Source organism: Quercus suber, unplaced genomic scaffold (genome assembly GCF_002906115.3).
Source record: "Quercus suber isolate HL8 unplaced genomic scaffold, Cork oak 2.0 scaffold_312, whole genome shotgun sequence".
In the NCBI taxonomy this organism is placed as follows: Eukaryota; Viridiplantae; Streptophyta; class Magnoliopsida; order Fagales; family Fagaceae; genus Quercus; species Quercus suber.
This window is the reverse complement of record NW_027069768.1, coordinates 194,133-215,027: the sequence shown is the minus strand read 5'-3', so window position 1 is coordinate 215,027 and position 20,895 is coordinate 194,133. Positions and strand designations below refer to the sequence as shown.

At 33.0% G+C, this 20,895-nt stretch overlaps 2 protein-coding genes across 3 annotated transcripts; both read left to right on the top strand.

Moving 5' to 3' along the window:
- The first annotated feature begins 6,699 nt into the window (after positions 1-6,699).
- LOC136071435 (hydroxyisourate hydrolase-like) lies at positions 6,700-8,541 on the top strand. Its single transcript, XM_065782733.1, has 5 exons — positions 6,700-6,913; positions 7,052-7,115; positions 7,814-7,869; positions 8,321-8,396; positions 8,486-8,541. Exons 1-5 carry the CDS (start codon positions 6,779-6,781, stop codon positions 8,539-8,541), a joined length of 387 nt encoding a protein of 128 aa, XP_065638805.1. The 5' UTR covers positions 6,700-6,778.
- An 875-nt stretch (positions 8,542-9,416) lies between these two features.
- Positions 9,417-15,492, top strand: LOC112006483 (F-box/LRR-repeat protein At5g63520). Of its 2 annotated transcripts, none has more exons than XM_024038762.2 (10): positions 9,417-9,772; positions 11,052-11,159; positions 11,262-11,354; positions 11,689-11,832; positions 12,327-12,428; positions 12,572-12,611; positions 12,951-13,103; positions 13,359-13,537; positions 13,948-14,072; positions 14,904-15,492. In XM_024038762.2, the coding sequence occupies exons 1-10, from the start codon at positions 9,563-9,565 to the stop codon at positions 15,364-15,366; spliced, it is 1,617 nt and encodes a 538-aa protein (XP_023894530.1). In that variant the 5' UTR covers positions 9,417-9,562; the 3' UTR covers positions 15,367-15,492. The 2 variants fall into 2 exon arrangements, with proteins under 2 accessions (XP_023894530.1, XP_023894529.1); XM_024038761.2 differs by having other exon boundaries at positions 13,356-13,537.
- The last annotated feature ends 5,403 nt before the right edge of the window (positions 15,493-20,895 follow it).

Genomic DNA, 20,895 nt, shown 5'->3' with positions numbered 1-20,895 from the left:
ATTATCTAAAGAATGAAATGAAACAATGAGGAGGATGGTGTTAATAGAAGAAAAAATGGTAGCCGAGGAGAAATAAAGGTTCAGGAGGCACCGAGACTTACACTAGCACGGGTGAAACAATTCCCTAACTCGAAATGTAATTTTGGGTGGGATCCTGAAGGCAAAAGACGCAGAAATCCGAGAGGTGTGAAGTGCTTTTGAAGAAGGGAACTCTCCGGAGGCTCTGAGCATAATCTGATTGTTATGAATGTGTGTAAGTGAGAAAAGTAACTGCCTAGAGAGACTTATATATGGGACAAATGGAGCGGTCTCATTCATTTCGCTCGAATTACGAGGGCAAACCCTACCCGTTTGATCAATAATCCACCGTTGGATGCAAGGGACACAGCCGCCTGAAGTAATTGATGCGCTACTTTGGGAAGGAGAGATTTACAGCGGCAATAATGAGGTGCGCGTCTCCATAATCTTGCGCGTGTAAACAGGGGCATTTATGACTTTTTACTTCTGTTGATTTCTTTTGTTTTATTTTATTTTCATTTTATCCATTCATTCCCCGGTATCAAATCAAAATCTTATTCTTTTTCCCGTTTGCGTTGGAAAAAATAAAATTTTGAGGGGCTATTGTGGGGAAAAAGGGGTCAGGCCCAAGTTAATGGCCGAATGCCCACGAGAGGACTGTTTCACATCCGAAAAGAGGGATGCGGAGAAGACAAGGCCCAGACTGGAGTGGAATCCTCTTGGTGAAGGATCATCGCTGCCCGAGGACATCTCCATTCCGAGGAGGACATCTCCTGTCCGAGGAGGATGTTTTGCTCTGATGTAATATCGAAGACTAATTGAGTAGGGGAAAAGCCTGAATGACAGCCCGAGGACTCACCTGATCAAGATAAGCTCAAAGCATATTCAGGAACGATAAGGATGGGGAAATATCTGAGGGAAAGGCTGCTGCCACCCTATTCAATGCATTGCAACAGCTTTTCTGGCCGTATTTATGTGGAGAAGACCTCTGAACAGTGCATCCTAACCTACCGCCACTCACACAGAGATGAAAAGAAGCTGCCTGACGTGACAAGTACTTGAGCAAGTTCATGGATGGGGAGCACGTGGACGATGGAGATGAGGGTAAGAGTGACTATAAAATGGAGGGGAGCACCTGTCAATAGGAGGAGGAGAAAAAGAAAGGAAAAAGGGAAGAAAAAGAGGAGAGTGTTAAAAACTATCAATGTATAAAACTGATCAATACACAGTTGAAATGGTGAAGATCCATTGTTATTAATCCCTTGCTAATTCTAGTTTTTGACCCATACTCTAAAATTAATTGTCTTTGGGTTTACATAAAGAATTTGAACCTACACATACCACTACAAAAAAATAAATAGGATTGAATTGAATTTCACACTCCAAACTTTTTGGTTTTGTGTTTTCAAGTAATTTTTCCCTTTTTTTTTTATTGTCAAATGCTATCATATTGCATTATAAAGATAGAATATAAGAATATAATGTTATTTAATTACATAACATGACTTGGATAATTTGGTATGACTATATCTTTTATTTTAACTATTCTTCTCATCTTATTTTCTATATATTTATCCAATTCAGGTCTCTCCCGAAAAATGTGATTATTCTCTTTTTCAATTATTTATTCTTTCTTGCAACTTAACTTTAGGTTAATGAATCATTATATTTTTTTTATAACACTATTTTGGGTTAATATACAATTTTATGTGTGTTTTTGAGTTCTCCATCACAAGCCTTCTCTCTCCCTCATAGCTTTTGTTTGATTTTTGTTTGACATTATACTTAGTTATTTTGAAAGTGAAAATTAGAATTTGTATTAAAATACAATCTCACTATGTATTTGAATGTGTTTCTCAACTATTTGAGTAATATCAGGTGTAATGTTGTGATGAGTTTTGATTATCATGATATCTTATTTAAGAAATGAGAATTTTGAATAATATATTTGAAACGAAAGATGGATAAATGAAAAATAATTTTAGAATTTTTTGATTTTTAGAGGGAACATATTATACATCGTACCACAATTTCAAAGTAATAATATATTCCCACACATTGCGTGGGTCTGCAACTAGTAATATATAAACTTGGTGCCCCTCAAATTCAAGCCACAAGGCAGATGACACTGTTGAGTCTAGATTTTTGGTTGGCAAACCGTGAACAAAAAATAATGTCTTATATTTTTCTAGAAGTATATTTTCTTAGACAAGCATATCAAATTCAAGTTTTTGTAAGTTTGATAGTTTTTGATGGCTAGTCGATCAATCAAGCTTATTTTAGTCCACTTCTCAAAAAAAAAAAAAGAAGCTTATTTTAGTCCATTTAGCCTATCAAGTGACTAGGGTTTCACGCATCTAAGTTTAAAGTATACAAGAAAACCTAGAGCACGTGGAAAATACTTTTAGAGAGCTACTTATTGTAAATTTGAAGGTACTTTGCCTCCTGCTATCAGTATTCGATACTGGGTCATTCATAGCATTACTATACTTTCCTTTTCATTGCGGGTTGGTTATTCGTCAGCACGGGTTTAGCTTACGATGTATTTGGAAGCCCTCATCAAACGAGTATTTTATAGAGTCGACAAGGAATTCCATTAATAACTGGCCGTTTTGATCCTTTGGAACAACTCGATGAATTTAGTAGATCTTTTTAGGAGGCCCCAATGACCATAGATAGAACCTATCCCATTTTTACAGTGCGATGGTTGGCTGTTCACGGATTAGCTGTACCTACCGTTCAAAGTCTATATTGGTGATCAGCTTGAAGAAAATTCAAAATGGGTGATGTTGAAATTGTTGTTGCACGGTACGGGGTCCGAGCCCTTTGGGCCTGGCCCGGCCCTGTGGTACGGCCCATAACCTCAACCCATTGTACGGGGTTGGGCCCCTAGGCCGCTAGGCAAGGGCCCTAGCCACATCGCAACGCCTGACCCAGTGCCCATTGGACCTATAATCTTAACCCGAAACATTTCAGGGGCCAACCGGGCCTGCCCCGACCAAATGCAGCTTGGACGAGAACGTGATTGCTCGAGTATCATATCTTGGCTGCCTGGCATTGCCTTGGAGAATATCGCTGTCGAACAGCCTTTTGAGGTGGGAACCAGTTCCAATGCCATAACTACTTCTACCATGGAACACTTACTTAGAAATGATGGAATTGGACCCCCATTCCCACTAATGATCAGGAATAATCATAACACCTCCACTTATCTCAGGCTATAAATAAGAGAATAGAAGAAAGAGAAGGGGTTGGCAAGTCTGGGGAAACACACAGTGAGAAGAATGGCTACTCCAAAAGAAAAGGGAGGGGCTGGAGAGAGAGAGAGAGAGAGAGAGAGAGAGAGAGAGAGAGAGAGAGAGAGAGAGAGAGAGAGAGAGAGAGAGAGAGAGAGAGAGGAGCTAGCAAAAACAAGAGTGACGGGGTCTCTGGGCAAAGGACTACTCATAGTAGAAACCCAAAGCCCACAATACAAATAGATTGTGAGCAGGTAGAGCCGTTAATCCTATTTTGGGTACGCACAGTTGCATATTCCAGAAATTAGAATGTTGAACCAGATTCTTCAAGCAAGTGAAGTCATGGATAGAGGTTCACATGAAATAAATTCTATAATTGAAGAGTCGTGAATTCAAAGTTGTATTGGGTAACATTATTTAATAAGTACTACTATAAGTTGTAACAATTTAGAAATAGGTAATTCTTCTTCACTATTTATTCTCTGCTTCTTCTTTTGTTCTTCATATTTTAGTCTCCTGCATTCAGTTTAGGTAAATGCTTTGTTTCCAACTTTATTTTGCCTTTTAATTTGTTGAGCCTAGTATGTGACAATGCATTGGAAATAACCAAAAACAAAAAAAAAAAAGTTTGACAATTTCTATTAAGGGTACTCTTAGAGCAATTGTTAATAAACTACATTAAAAAAGTTTTAACATCATTTTTATAGAAATATAAAAGTTATCAGAGAAATTTATTGCTTTATCAATTTCCAATTAAATGTTAACATTTCCCTCTAATTTATGATACACCAATGTTTTGTTTACTTGTGCCATTTTTGGCTTTTTTTATCGTTATTATTATTATTTTTGTTTATATTTTTTTNGCAAAATCAACATCGGCCAAAAAAAAAAAAAAAACCAATGTCGGGCAGGAGTGGGATTTCTGAGTCTGGATTATGTAACAAATTATAAATATCTTAAAGCTGAAAAGTAGTATTTATTGTTGCTATACTTTTGTTGAACCATATTAGCCACCATATCACTTACTTTTTTTTTTTTTATATATATATATATATATAAGATAGAATTTATACTCTAACTTAAACTAAGTGTATATATGTATAAAACTCCCTCTTGAAAACTTAAATATTACCCTTACTCCCCATACTCCACAAGCACTTATATTTATAGAGTGACTATCGCACCAAGTTGTGCAGTGTACTACTTATTTTCAATCATTTCTCTTTTTATTTTTTAAAATTATTTATTTATTAATTAATTTTGTAATTTATGGTTAATTTTCTCAACTTTTCCCATTCCCTTTTATCTTTTCATCTCCCACTACTATTAACATTAATATCACTTTTCCTTTATTCCTTCATCTTCCTTTTATTTTGACTATTCTTATCCCCACCTTCTTACTATAAATTTACTAATCTCTTTCACTCTATACATATTTTATCACACAAAAAGGTTATTACTCTCCCTTTCTCGTGTTTTTCTTTTTCTTTTGGTAGTTTTTTTTTTTTTAATATTTTTTGTATCTTTATTTTATATTGATGAATTTTCATGTTCTCTAGAACTCTACTATTATTCCCTCCCTCTCATATATATTTTTTTTCTTTTTTGTGTGGTTTTTTTTATGTTTTATATATTTACTTTAGGTTGATGAATTTGTGTGTTCTTTAAAACTCTACTTTAGGTTGATGCATACCACTACAAAAAAATAAATAGGATTGAATTGAATTTCACACTCCAAACTTTTTGGTTTTGTGTTTTCAAGTAATTTTTCCCCTTTTTTTTTTATTGTCAAATGCTATCATATTGCATTATAAAGATAGAATATAAGAATATAATGTTATTTAATTACATAACATGACTTGGATAATTTGGTATGACTATATCTTTTATTTTAACTATTCTTCTCATCTTATTTTCTATATATTTATCCAATTCAGGTCTCTCCCGAAAAATGTGATTATTCTCTTTTTCAATTATTTATTCTTTCTTGCAACTTAACTTTAGGTTAATGAATCATTATATTTTTTTTATAACACTATTTTGGGTTAATATACAATTTTATGTGTGTTTTTGAGTTCTCCATCACAAGCCTTCTCTCTCCCACTCATAGCTTTTGTTTGATTTTTGTTTGACATTATACTTAGTTATTTTGAAAGTGAAAATTAGAATTTGTATTAAAATACAATCTCACTATGTATTTGAATGTGTTTCTCAACTATTTGAGTAATATCAGGTGTAATGTTGTGATGAGTTTTGATTATCATGATATCTTATTTAAGAAATGAGAATTTTGAATAATATATTTGAAACAGAAAGATGGATAAATGAAAAATAATTTTAGAAATTTTTGATTTTTAGAGGGAACATATTATACATCGTACCACAATTTCAAAGTAATAATATATTCCCACACATTGCGTGGGTCTGCAACTAGTAATATATAAACTTGGTGCCCCTCAAATTCAAGCCACAAGGCAGATGACACTGTTGAGTCTAGATTTTTGGTTGGCAAACCGTGACAAAAAAATAATGTCTTATATTTTTCTAGAAGTATATTTTCTTAGACAAGCATATCAAATTCAAGTTTTTGTAAGTTTGATAGTTTTTGATGGCTAGTCGATCAATCAAGCTTATTTTAGTCCACTTCTCAAAAAAAAAAAAAAAAAGAAGCTTATTTTAGTCCATTTAGCCTATCAAGTGACTAGGGTTTCACGCATCTAAGTTTAAAGTATACAAGAAAACCTAGAGCACGTGGAAAATACTTTTAGAGAGCTACTTATTGTAAATTTGAAGGTACTTTGCCTCCTGCTATCAGTATTCGATACTGGGTCATTCATAGCATTACTATACCTTCCTTTTCATTGGCGGGTAATTTATAATTATTATTATTATTGCATTGATTTTTAAAACATTATAATGAAAATTGTGATATGAAAAATAGATTTAAAAAATGGTCTTTATATTTACCTGGACTATTTAAGTCAAATTTTATTTCTGTACTAATTTAACATATTTATTTATATTTATAATTATTATTAAATTAATTATAATATCCTCATGATTTAATCTCGGGTGAATCTCGTCCAATCTTAAAAATCTTGAGCTTCTACCTCTTACCGTCATTTGAACAGTCCGATTTCAAATACATGATCTTTCCACTAAATTTATTTTTATATTTTACAATATTGGTATTATTCACTTAACCAAGAGGCAAGGGCTGTTCATAAATTAAGCTGTTTCCGGGTTCAAAATATTCTGTCATTTTCCTTTTAACATTTGTAAAAAGTCCAGTATCTTGAGTCAGCAACCAGGACAAGTTTGTCTCTTTCCTCATTTCCCAATGTACTAGTTTTATGCACAACCAATCCTTTTTGCTTGTCGATTTTTCTACTGGTGGGACCCACTCTTTGTCTGGCAATAAATTAAAGCCGTTCATTTGGGTCAAGCTATAGAGGATACATGCATGCTTTGCTTTCAAAGCATTGTTTTGAAAAAAAAGAAAAAAAAAAAGAAAAAAAAAGAGGATGTTGAGTTTCTCTCATGTCTTTCTATTTCTTCTGATAAACATATCAGTGGTTGAAGTACTGGGGTTTGATAAATTTAGCAGAGATGACTTCCCACCTGACTTTGTGTTTGGTTCTGGGACCTCAGCTTATCAGGTCTGTTTATTAATAAAAGTTTCACACATTCTTTTCAATTTTTTCTTAAAGATAACTTTTTCTTTTTTAAGTGTTATTTGTTTAGTTATTCCATTACTGGAAGTTGTAAAGAATTGATGATTTCTTCATATGTGAAAGGTTGAAGGTGCAGCAAATGAAGATGGGAGGGGGCCTAGCATATGGGATTCTTTTTCCCATTCTGGTAAAGCTTTTTTGTAATTAGTATTGCATTTTAAAGTCATATTCTAAACATTTTCCCCCAATTAGTATAACTAACTTGGTTTATAAGTAGTAACATTTTTATGAAATAGTTTATTCCCTGGTATTTGTTTATTGAATAAAAATGAGATTATTTGCTTTCAAATTGATTAGTATATCAAAAGTACTATTAGTGCTCATAATAGTCCCATTTTTCAAGTGCTAGAAAATCAAAATCTCATCTATTCCTTATAATGCAAATGACTATATATCACTTGGATCAATAAAATTAGAACTGAAATGAGATATAATTAAGCTAAGTCTATTTAGACTCTGTTGAAACCCTGTTGAAAGACAAGAATAAAATAATTTAGAGAAGCAAACGCAAGAGAGATAGAGAAAATACAAGAGTTACGTGGTTAAGACGGTTTACGTCCACATGATAAAGAGCTAGCCATACATAGACTTACAATATATTGGGTCTTTTGGGCCATTAGATTAATAAAAACCCAATATCTTTAACAAATCTCTTGGTTGATTTTTATGTGGGCATTAATCAACTTTGCACACTAACCAATTATGAATTTAAATTTATTTTCAGTTAAGTAATCACAATATACAAGTCACCAATAATAATTAAAGTGCAGTGAAGTAAATAACTCAGTCAACTACAGGGGTTAACATAAATTTTTAAATTTTCAGGGAAAATGCATGGAGGCAATGGGGACATAGCATGTGATCAGTATCACAAATACAAGGTATGTACAATACTTCTTTTCCAAGGACTGTTTGTCGTGGACTATAGGTTAGTTTATCCCCTGATCGGTTTGTGTCTAACAAGTTGTGTGTAAAAGTATTTATCCATTAATATATTACCAATTGCACAGGTAGTGTTTTTAACTCTTTAAATTTGAGTTAGATTGGAAACATGATTTAAACTTAGCACCACTTTTTATAATACTATGATAAATGATCAATTGTCCCAAAAACTTAAGATGTTAGAAAATGGTAAACCATAATTATAACAAAATGAAAGTGTTCTGCATGACAAATGTTCATTCCTTGATTGGCTGTGCTCTGCCTGATAGATACTAATTATACAACCCATGACAAAATCAACTAATTATATGCTCATTTTATTTGAACCATCTAGTAATAGGACTATAGGACTGTGTTCTGTGTATGATAAGGTTGACTACACTCTTGCAGGATGATGTCCAGCTCATGGTGGACACAGGTTTAGAGGCCTACAGATTTTCTATCTCATGGTCAAGACTTATTCCAAGTATGATCACAAATTTCTTTTATTAACAGAACATGAAGTGATTTAATACTTTTTCTCATGCTTAAGCTACTTATTTTCTAATGCTTCAGATGGAAGAGGACCTGTCAATCCAAAGGGTCTACAAATGCAAATAAATGTCATGTAATTAACAACAGATCTGGAAGGTTATGAGTTATTATCATTTTCATGGAAGCAAATACTCCTTGTGAACCGAACTAGAAATTTCAAAACTAAGCCAAAGAGACTAGTGGATTTTGAATCACAAAACTTGTAATTTACAAAAATCTCCTCACCCTCTTTAAAGAAAAATAAACTCAAAGTCTCGAAAACATCAATTTGATGTTTTCAAAAAAAAAATCTCAACATTGTATTTCGGGAATAATTGTCAAAAAAAGAAAACAAAAAAACATTGAAAAAAACACCATGGGAACTATATATTTTTTAGTTTTTGTTTTTAATACTAGCTTAAAGCAGAATTTTAAATTATGAATCAAACATGAATAATTATGTTGGACTCTAAGACCACTACTCCTTCATGTCACATAATATTATACTATGTTAATTAAATTCATAATAGGACCTTCCATTTATGAGCAAGAAATGAGTATTAACACGCGGGATTTTGAATAATTTTCCATCAAAATACCCTTACAATTTCATCTTATATGCATTATTTTTAAATGCAAATCTAAGTAATAAACAAGCAAATCTACAACTCAAGTTGAGAAGTAATGTATCATTGAAGGATTTAGATACTCCCCTTGAATCAAATTTAGAAAAGCTCTAGAACCTGATTTTGTAACCAAATTTGCAATGAATCTCATAGTATCCTAATGACAGTGACTTATTCTAAGCAATTGGATTATGTCATAATTGTGTGAGTGTAGTAAAGTAAATGACCGATTTTTCTACCCAAAATTGGATTTCATTTTTTTTATTTATTTAAAAACTAGTCCACAACAGCAGATGCTGACGTGGCAAACACCTAACTATTATAAAAACCCCCCCAACACCACACAGACAAAAGCACTCAGACCATAGTACAAACCAAAAAGAACAACGAAAGTACTCTCTCTCTCTCTCTCTCTCTCTGTCTTTGTTTGGAACTAGGAGGAGAGAACTGTGAGAGCTGAGGAAAATAAGAGTGAGCGAGCGAACCGGCCGAAATGTGTCTTACCGGTACAGACTGTGCCGGAGGAACCGGAGGAGGGGTTTCTAAAATAAACGATGACGTTTTGCAGAACATTCTAGGGAGGTTGCCAGCCTTAACCTTCGCATCAGCTGCGTGCGTTAACAAATCCTGGAATCGTGTCTGCAGTCGGTTCCTCACGCGCCCTAAGCTCGCGTCGGCTCTCTCTCTCAACCCCTCTCTGCACGTAAAATACTCCACTCAAAAATATTTTTATTTTATTTTTCTCATTTTTTATTATTATATATATATATATATATATATATATATATATCATTTTATTTAATTATGACTTACACTTGGTTTTAATTTTCATTATTCTTATGGTTTCAATTTTTTCCATTTCAATGATATATGTTAGTTCTTTTTCAATTCTCCAAAAAGAAAGTTAATCCTCTTTCAATAAATTTTTTTTATTTGATTGAAAAAGTTAACTGATATCTAAAATAATATTTTTAGAAACTTTTTATTATATATATAAAAAATTGTTACAGTTTTTTTTTCATAAAAATAATGCTTTTTTTTTAATTATAAAATATCGTTAAGATTATATATTTTCATTATGTGTATATGGCCTTTTAAATCCATTTTTCATTAAAAAAAAAAAAAATGGTGTCCTTGGGCCACCAGTTAATAGAGCCATTTTTTTTTTTAATTATAAAATATTGTTAAAATCCTTGTAGCTGAAGTAATATATTTTCATTATGTTTATATGGCCTTTTAAATCCATAGCAAAAGACAATCGGAAATGGACGGAAGGACTATATTGAAAATAGATGTAAATTAAGAGGCTGAAATTAAAAAAAAATTAAAAAAATTGAAACTATAGTATAGAAATAAAAGCATGTTAAAGTTTAAAAGGAAATAATTAGTTAATTAATTACATCTGTTTAAACTTTAACAACCCTCAATTCCTCNAATGATCAATTGTCCCAAAAACTTAAGATGTTAGAAAATGGTAAACCATAATTATAACAAAATGAAAGTGTTCTGCATGACAAATGTTCATTCCTTGATTGGCTGTGCTCTGCCTGATAGATACTAATTATACGACCCATGACAAAATCAACTAATTATATGCTCATTTTATTTGAACCATCTAGTAATAGGACTATAGGACTGTGTTCTGTGTATGATAAGGTTGACTACACTCTTGCAGGATGATGTCCAGCTCATGGTGGACACAGGTTTAGAGGCCTACAGATTTTCTATCTCATGGTCAAGACTTATTCCAAGTATGATCACAAATTTCTTTTATTAACAGAACATGAAGTGATTTAATACTTTTTCTCATGCTTAAGCTACTTATTTTCTAATGCTTCAGATGGAAGAGGACCTGTCAATCCAAAGGGTCTACAATATTACAACAATCTTATCAACGAACTATCCAGCAATGGTAATAATTCAAAATTGTGGCTCACTGAATTTTTTTTTTTTTTTTTTTCATGTTTATTTTTGTTTTATAGGAAGCTGTGAAAGAGGTATTTGATAAGGTGCTCTCGGAGCCAATTCGTCCACAATTTGCAATTGCATTCATTGGCGTGCAATTCAACTTGAAAGAGACTCACAGACTTGTATTAAGTTTAACTCTGTTTTAATTAAATATATTTATAATCCAAATTTTGTTCTTTTTTTTTTTTTACTAATTTTATTTATTTATTTATAATGCTTTGTAGATAACAGAAAAGCTAGGCGGTGAGATTCCTATAATTACTAATGCTGCCAGTGGAATCATTGGTGTTGATGCTAAAACTAATGTGCTCAGAGAGGTTTGTGACTGTCTCTGTGTGGGTGTTTGTGTAATTTTATTCATTAATTTTTTTGAAGTACATTAAATATTATTATTGGTATTAATTTAAGGAAAAAAGTTTACTCTAATCTGGTCGAAAATTCTTCCAACCCACTACGTGACAATAACAAGACTATGCATGTGTACTTTTAGTCGCATGACATTTTCTAATGAGTCACGTGACTTGTTTAAATGATACATGTGAATGGTTTTATGAAATGCCAAGTATTGGGTTGGAAGAGATTCCTCCAAACTGGTTTGGAAAAAAAAAAAAAAATCCCTTATTTTAGTTTTTATTTATTTTTTAAATGCAGGTGAAGTGGGAATTAGGAGATGAGGATGGTTCTAATTGTGAGGAATATAATACTGTTAGTAATTTAAACCGAGGGATTGTTTTGGTCGTTGGATTTGTACCTGGGCTCAAAGTTGCTGCTGTCCCGCTTATACGGCCTAAGAAGGTATATAAATTCAGTCTTATATGGTACAATGATATGACAATGCAATTTTTATGTGTGCTTTATACTAGGATGCTCTCAATTCTGTTTTTAAAATGAAAATCGAACATTTACTAGATGGAAAAAGATCATTCCCCCTATCAAAAAAAAAAATTCCTGTTTCAAATTGATTCATTTCATGGTTGACATTAAATAGTACAAATCTGAACGTTTATGTGTTTAAATGATAATTTTAAATGGCGTGGTATCGTGTCCACTGTTGGATATAAGAAAGACAATCTTAAACCTGAAATAGACTTGGGGGAAATGGAGAGGATTCTAGCTTCATGATTAAAATTTAATTTTTCACAAGTTTATGGGTGAAAATGGATATTTAAATGATGTGGAGTTATCTCCCGCTATTTTTGAGAGGGAGTATTTGTGAGTCCTACAAATTATTTAGTAGGTTTGTAAATGTATGAAGAAATTGGCTTAGGCATTTCTTTTTCCAATGACAGGGAAATCAAATGGCCATGGTTGACAAGTTTGTGATCGATATTATGAATTATACAGCATCTGTTTCGGGTTGTACATCTGCCACTGGCATCATAATGTTTGGAGTAAGTATGAGTGTGTGTGTATGTGTGTGAGTTTTAATGGGCTATTAGTTGTTTCACTTCTAAAGAAAATACATGATTTTCATTTCTTAAAGTGGGGTTTAGTTCTTTTGTGTTTCTAACATTTGACATTTGTGATGTTTTAGGATCAAACTATTGACATGAAACCCGTTATTGCAAAGATGGGTGAGAACCGAGCTCTTCTTGATTCCATTTCTTTGTTTATACTTTTCATGGATCACATTGGAAATTTTGCAGTCTTTTCTGTGTCAATGATCAGTTTTCTTAGAGTTGTATGTGTGTATGTATATATTACTCAAGCACCTGCTGGATCTTGAATTCATGGTCTCACCCTCTTCCTTGTTTTTATAAGGAGAGTGTATATCCTTTCAGCTAGAGTCCATTGGCTGTATTGATTTAAGTTTTAGTTAGTAAATAGTAATGTAGTCTAAGGTTTTTAGATTTTCTTGTGAATTGCTATTCACATAGCTTCCAAATGATTAAATCTAACTGCTCTAATTGCAGATCACGCAATGCCTGAGGAAACAACCATCGTGGGTGATGCAAGTGGTTCCTTCTTGTTCAGAAGCGGGGATAGCTCTCACAGCTACAGTGGGGATTTGTACTTTTTTGATGCTGTTGCTCTTGTATTTGCAAGGGACAAAGAAAAGTCTCATGGTACTTCATTTTGTTCATAAATTAAGCCCCAAGCTTCTAGTACTTGTTTTGAAATTAAATTTTGTGTTTTTTCCCTCTCTTTTTCTGGATCATTAGCTACAATAAGAAACTTTATATTTTATCACAAATTCTCTAGTATGATATGATTATAGTACCTTTAATGTTTCTGATGCTCCATTATGTATTGTCTTCTAAAATTTCAAATTTCTTCTTTGACAAAACTATCAACTGGGGGGATTCTGTTTCAATAAGCAGGTGTAGGGGAAACTCAGTTCTATGTTACACTGTCAACTGGTGTAATTCCATTTGGTCCTCAACTCACGGCAGTTTCTGTGAGAGTGAAAGATCAAGGATGTTCATGGCTCTCTGCCAGCATGGAAGGATATCATGAGATTCTTGGTGGCCAAGATCTTTTAGACAGTATTAATGAAGTGGTATGTTGATTGAGTGTTAACTTGTATATAATTATTTTTATTCACAAAGTATTCTTCTTACACCATCCATTCTTAAATTATATAGTCTACATTTTTTTTTTTGGGACGCCCCTTGCCGTCAAATCTGTTACATATAATATAGTGTATTTTCACATTTTCTTTTTGATAAGTATAATGTATTTTTCACATTTCGAAGTTGATAATGATAAGTTGAAAAGCATTAAGTAGTTGTTATGTTGTTAAAATGCAATTGGTCTAGTGACCAAAATTTGATTTTCATAAGGTCTATTTTTCTAAAATTCAATATTATTCTCCCTTGTTCTCTATTTTGAGTTACTGCTCAGTTTCTATTTACTTTTTATCTTTTAAAGATCTTTCTTTTCCTCAAATGACAATGGATTTTGTTGCAGATGGATCAAGATGAAATCGATGAGTCTCCTGATTTGTACATCGGGGTCACACAACATAGAGAATGCTCCATTGGGTCAGTCCAATTGAGATCGGCAACATCCTTGGCATTTTATGAAGTTTTAGGGTAAGATATCATTTTTGCGCCCTAATATGTGGTTTACCTCATTTGCATTTGTGATGACTGTTCATTCAAGCTACAAGGACTGCCCATTGAGCATGTCCATTGACTCAAGTTGCATATCTTGTGTTGGAAATTTTCATGCTAATGTTGCGTTTTTAAGTCCCACATCAAGTAGTATTGAATATAGATAAAAGTGAGGAAATTGATATACTTGGCGGGACCCATTAGCTTAGAGCTTATGTCTGTGTCCCAACATGTATATCAAGCCCTGCAGCAACACTTGAATCAATGCTAATTTGCACACCACTGGTATATACTCATCTAATGTGCTTCTTCAACTCTTGAATGGTGCACAAAGCTGAGTAGGTTAAGTTCACCGTGAAGAAATCAGCCAAATACTATCAATTACTTGGTGATAATCAGATGACTTTTACTTACTGGGTTTAGTGCTTGAGAAGTTTAAAGTTTGAATGGATTCTGGTCTTGTGGCACATATGGTTTACTAAAAGACCCACAAATTTTGGAAGAATGGCCTGCGGTGTGCATCCATAAACAACGAGTTTCTGGAATTTTCATATTTGCACAAGGATTTTTTGTGGTGCATGTCCATAAATGATCACTTCCGGAAATCTTTAAGCAAAATAAAACAATTGTATAAATAATATGGTATTTTCATTTCAAAGAGTATTGGTAACATTTTCCTAGAGAACTTGTATTTTCGTTGAGACAAATGATTACCGATATACCTTTCATTCTTGTCCTTTTCCCCTACAGAAGGTTGAAAAGATTAACCAATCAAAAAACTGATTTCTGGGTTCCTATTGTATTTAACAGTGGAGATAATCAGTACTTTGTTGTTGATGGTGTTGGTATCAAACCTGGTGACTCTTTCCTATTCTACCATTCTGATTCTGAAACTGCATCAGCTTCTTGTGCCAATGTCTTTGAAGATCTTGAAGTTTTGAAGACAGGTTCGAAAGACAAAGATCACCGTGACGTAATAGGTGTTGCTGATAATGGTCCGAAGAAAGAAGTATTTGGAGGATTTATCTTCTCTTGCCATCTTCGTGGTGAGTCATACTTCGGACGCCCTAATGTTGATAGTGACCCATTCTCTTTGAACTTTCCGAATGTACCACTAGCAGGCCTATTTTGTACTGAGGAAATCGGGCGTGACTCTCCAGGCTCAAGTGCACAAAAGGAGGGTCAAGAACCGTCTTTTGGCCGATGTTGCCTGCATATTTATAGCACAGTTTATTTAGTGATGTCATATGTTCCTCCACCTTTGGAGCTCTGATCTTGTCCATGTTATTCTCCACAATGGTTGGAACCTTGTGGGAAAAAAATTACTGCTCTTAATGTATGCGTCTATGCGGATTTTGGTTTTGACAAGTAGTAATCTGAATTTGTTTTTCAAGTAAAAGCTGCTGATATTAGAGTATGGACTACAAATATTTTACTAGGAAAACTGTTAGTTTTTATATGCATATTGCCTGGAAAATTTTTCTTCAATTAATGCTATAGAGGTTGGAGAAAATTTTGTTTGAGCAACTTAATTTCAATGTTTATGCTGAGTTGCAAAACGGCTAGTTTGGTCTTAAAAGTTTGGTTTTAGCATTGTACTTGTTAAAATAGCAACTGGCTTTTGGCTTTACGTTCTTTTTCTTTCCTCGACCTGAAGTGCTGTACTTGCAAGCCCTGCACCATTGGTCTCCATTTCACATTATAAACCATAAAGCATAAGGAATCAAACGCTTATGGGACACCCTATGTGAGTACAAGTTGGATTCATCACATTATTCGTCAAACTAGGTTGTGGGCTGTTTTATCGACCGAAAGTAAGGTTGCCTTGAAAAGACTTTGACCCCACTTTCTTATATATATTTATTTTTTAAAAAAAGGTAAAACTTAGATAGATTACTTTATATGCAATATATAAGGTTCTTTAATTGAATTCAAATGGATTGCTTTGAATTTAAATATTTTTATGGGAGTTTTGAATTTATTTATTTTTAGAAAAAAAAAAAAAAAAACTATTCTTATCTTATTGGTCAATGTAACAAAGTGTTTGAATGTAATTGAAATAACTAATATGCTACATCTCAAGGTACAATATCTAAATTTTAACAAAAAAAGAAAAAAAATTGAAGCCATGTTTACGAAATAGTGTCTTATTGATAAAGAATAGAGTAGTCTCTGTTGAAAAGACCACTCCACTTACTTATATATAATTTGTTTTTAAAAAAGTAAAACTTATAGTAAGTAAATTAGGTTTCGGAATTGAATTGATTATATAAAAAAAATGGTTTCCCAATTAAATTTAAACCCTTGATTTTAGAAGAAAATTCATACACTTGTTGTTTTAAATTTAATTATTCTTGAAAAACAGTAACACTATTCTTATGTTATATTATTATTATATTTAATTAAGTAGATGTAGGACACTATATCATTTTATTTTTGAGAAGTACAATATCTTAGTTTTAGCCCCAAAAAAGAAAACATTGAAGTCATGTTTGCTTTAATTACAAGTTTGCCACTAGTTTAGTTACCATTTAAATAATTGAGCGTTTCTGAGAGAAGGGAAGTAGAGTAGAACGGGTAATTAACTTTTTTGGAGCTGTGAAGTTGATAGAAAAAATGAAGAAGGAAGGGTATGAACCTTACTACTACTATTAGTAGTGGTAGAGAATACTTGGAAAGCCTTATCAGAATCAGTTCTTACTTTCAAATCTATGAGGGATCACTGCAAATCTCAAAGTAAGCAATCTTGGTCAAGCTTTAGTCCTGATTGATACTTGATAGAATGCTTCCATTGACGATTTTAATCACATGTTGGTGTTGGGATTAGTGCCCTTAAATCCTATTGTATGATACTATATATGATATTATGTATGACATGATGTTTGACTTAATATTCTGATTAATAAAGTTATTTTATTATTATCTGAAGTATTGGTAACATGAATATTTGGACATTATCATATGGTCCATGAGATGAATAATATGTGATTTATGTGAAAAGTCACAAAAGACATAAATCACAGGTTTTTTGTAAACTTAGAATTTTAGTTCGTAGTCGGTGATGAAATTGGGCAAAGACTATAACATGTCAGCTACGATGATTTGTCTTGATCATGGAAGTGGTGACTTCTAGTTAATAGGTTGATATGTTTTAAAAGTTAAGACATATTGAACTTAACTGCTGTAAAATTTATTATTCTCCTAATGACTGTCAACTGAATAATAAATCTCACAACTTATATTTGCATGAACTCTAAATCCTGAGAGAATAATGGACCTGATCATGAAGTGTGGGTTGCTTTGATATATCAGGAGTGAGATCTAAAGTAACGGTCAAAACCTCAGTATGTTGAGCAGCCACATTTAGTGTTGATGGAACATATATTCTCAAAACGGAATTCATAGTCTCTTAATGAAGATATAAAATATTCTCATGAGATAAGTTTAATGAGTTCAGTTATTTAGAGAGTTAAGTCTAACCACTTTAGTAAAAAATTACTAAAGTATATATTTATGAAATTGGATTTCATAAATATATGGTGAATAACTTAAAAGGATTAAACCGGATACTCAAGGATTAAGATGTAGTAATTTACAAAGTGGCAGTCTACTTTCATAACTTTGTATTACTACGAATATTTTATGAAAGGGTTGCATGTATAATAAAATCTTGGGATATAATTTGTTAATAAGGCCTAGAGTGCAATTATATTTATATAGTGGTATTAAATATAATTAATGGTAACTTTAGACTTGTCAAGAGTTCACAGAAAGCCCAAGGCCCATTGGAGCTAGTGTCTTATTGGTCCCTTTTGGTCCCACTCCAAGCCACATACTAAAACTCAATTGGAAATGCCTAAAAGGCTAGCTCAATTAGACAATCATTTATTAGGAGAGAAACATACAGAATTTTAATATGACACAACAAATTTGAAAAATGGTGTGTATGTGTGAGTAAAGCCACTCAATTACTCTCCCTTGAAAATTGATTAAGAGACCACACATCTTTGGCAATAGTGGAATTTGAGTGAAGATTGAAAGTGTTCCTGAGAACTTCTAATCTTTGGTTTTGAAATTCACTACATCAAGGTACACTCTCTTGGTCTATATTCTGAAACTGACTTAATGCATGTTATCAATTCTGAATGAAGTAGATCCGTTATTTTTCCGCTGCGTTCATGCATATATCCAACAGTTGGGTACTCATTACCCTAATTAAACAAATGAAATCATTTGGCATGATAATTAGCACACAGAGATGACTCTATAAAAAAAAAATTGGGCATGGAATAGTGTATGATGCTGCGAGCTCCATAAATGCTAAAATCTCTAGTGTGATTCTAGACAAGGCTTGGAATTGGAGCTATGTAAGGTGTGATGATCTTGTTACTATTCTATGTAATTTATCATGGATTGCTATTGATGAATGTGATAAGGCAGTATGGATTCCCTCCAAATCAAGTACGTTCTGTATCTCAAGTGCTTGGGACCAAATTAGGCTAAGGAGGCTTACTATCAATTAGTGGAAAATTGTTTGGTTTAAAGGCATCCCATGGCATGCTTTCATTACTTGGTTGGCTTTGAGGGATAGATTATCTACTAATGAAAGAATAGTTAGTTGGGGAATAAGTCGTGACATTTTGTGTGTACTATGTAGAACAAGCATTGAAAATGGAGACCATATCTTCTTCGAATGCCCATTTTTTCAAAGAATTTGGAGGATAATTAAAAGATGGTGTTGTCAAGAAGGCCTTGATGATTAGGGGTGGCTCAACCATTAGGCCATTTATTCAATGGTGTTGACATCTTATTTTGTAACCCGCATTTAATCTCGCATGGAGGGTAAAAGGGTACTTTCACTTTGGAAATGTGCATCTTGATTCTGGCCATTAGATCCTTAATCTCATTTCACAAAAATGATCTTAATGTTGTAACGATCAAATTAACTGGTCATAAGCCCTAATCGGACCATCAGATTGAAAGTTATCATCAAATCAAGTTTTAATGACTGAGATACACCTAATTAGTTAGATAGTTAAACATTAATTATTCAATGAGTAATTTGTGCAATTATCTTTCAATTAAAGTAAATTTGGAACCAATTAAGTCTAAAATTGGAATGATTGGAGCCATTTAATATTAATTGGGAGCTAATTTGGGACCTATTAATGTTAATTGTGTTGGAACCATTTTCTATCAAATGACATCTTCTCACCATTTCCTCAATATCTCCCAGAATATTTTGAATCTATGAATGAGATTAATTTTTTCAGAAACTAGACATCTGGGGCTTCAATTTGAGCACAAGAATGAGACAATTCCGATCAAAATCGAGTCAGATATGATTTTTCGAAGTTGGAACTACATGCTATTACAGCAGCTACGAGAAAACCGAATTTTGGCTTTCTCCTCACTCCCATCAATCTTTCCATTTAATGTATCAGATTTTTCCCAAGACTGAGGTCTAGGTTTATGATTCTTTGTCAATCCTCATTAAATGGTCTTCCATTCATATTCCTTCCACCACTACTATATAAACCCTCATTCTCCTTTATTCCAAAGCATACCAAAGCCTCCTCTCTTGAGTTCTAGTGAAGTTGAGTAGTCTTGTCATATCTTGGTCTTCCTAAAACTCAAGATATTGAGTGAAACTCATTCTTCCTCTCCTAACTCTTATTTTCTTTCACCTTTAAGACCTCTACCAAGAGTCTCCTCCTCCACCGTATGGATATTGCATGAAGGTATAACCCCTTTTCCTAATTTGTTTTTTGTGATGCCATGATAAGAATTTAGGATTAAAGTATAATAGTAATTATTTAAATTCTTTTGAATATGTTTGAATGTTCTTATATGTTCTTCACATGTTCATACATAAACACTAGTTTTGATCTTAAATCCACATCAAAAATATGACAAAACATATTTGTTTCATAATTCTTTCAAGTCCTTAAATCTAGGATATTACCATACACACACATTCACTAGAATTTATTTTTCAATCCAAATGCAATGCTTAATAAATTGAATTAGGGTTTATTACATGCACACACTTTAAATTCAACATGTAAATTGATTGATAACATATTGGATGATGTGGTATGAATGTTGGCCACCATAGTTTAGAAAACTGGTTTTACCGGGTAAGGTGGGTGCCTAACACCTTCCCATCTTGTAACATAACCTCCGAACTGAGATCAAGGGTTAGTAGGTCAAATGCATATTCATGTAATTTTCGATTTTTAGATGTCAGGACATATGTGGTTCACTTGTTAAGAACATATGTTACTATTTTATATAGTTGGCTAATCCTTTAACAAAACGCACTTTACTTGTACTTTGGTAGATCTAGGATGTGTTTAATACTTCAAGAAACCTTGTTTCAAGTTCAAGTGTTAAAGCCATGCAAGTCTGTCCAAGAATCAAGTGAGAAAGTGCTGAATTTTAAAGCTCGATAGCTTCTCGACACATGTTCGACACCTGGCTATCTGTTGAGCTTTTCAGCTGATTCTTATCGCAATCTCGATAACTTCTCGATAGCTGGTCGATCGATCGAGAAAGCTTCTGTCCCCTCGACATCTTCTCAACACCTTCTCGACACCTTCTCGATAGCTTCGACACTTGCTCAACACTTCCTTGATAGCTGCTATCTGTCGAGGTTATGGGAATTCAGATTTCTGTTTTTGAGCCAAACTTATATATTTGAGTAGGGTTTCTTTTCTCACAACCCTAGACTTATATAAGGCTCATTTTAGAGGCCGGCACATAAGAGAATTCAAGGAGAAAAAATTCAAAAGGTGACTGA

Excerpts from the sequence above, each read along its gene's own strand:
- LOC136071435 (XM_065782733.1), top strand. The coding sequence starts at position 6,779 with ATGTTGAGTTTCTCTCATGTCTTTCTATTTCTTCTGATAAACATATCA. Across the intron at positions 6,914-7,051 it reads CTGGGACCTCAGCTTATCAG|GTTGAAGGTGCAGCAAATGA; the intron begins GTCTGTTTATTA and ends CATATGTGAAAG. Across the intron at positions 7,116-7,813 it reads GGATTCTTTTTCCCATTCTG|GGAAAATGCATGGAGGCAAT; the intron begins GTAAAGCTTTTT and ends TTAAATTTTCAG.
- LOC112006483 (XM_024038761.2), top strand. The coding sequence starts at position 9,563 with ATGTGTCTTACCGGTACAGACTGTGCCGGAGGAACCGGAGGAGGGGTT. Across the intron at positions 11,160-11,261 it reads TGAAAGAGACTCACAGACTT|ATAACAGAAAAGCTAGGCGG; the intron begins GTATTAAGTTTA and ends AATGCTTTGTAG. Across the intron at positions 14,073-14,903 it reads GCATTTTATGAAGTTTTAGG|TGGAGATAATCAGTACTTTG; the intron begins GTAAGATATCAT and ends TGTATTTAACAG.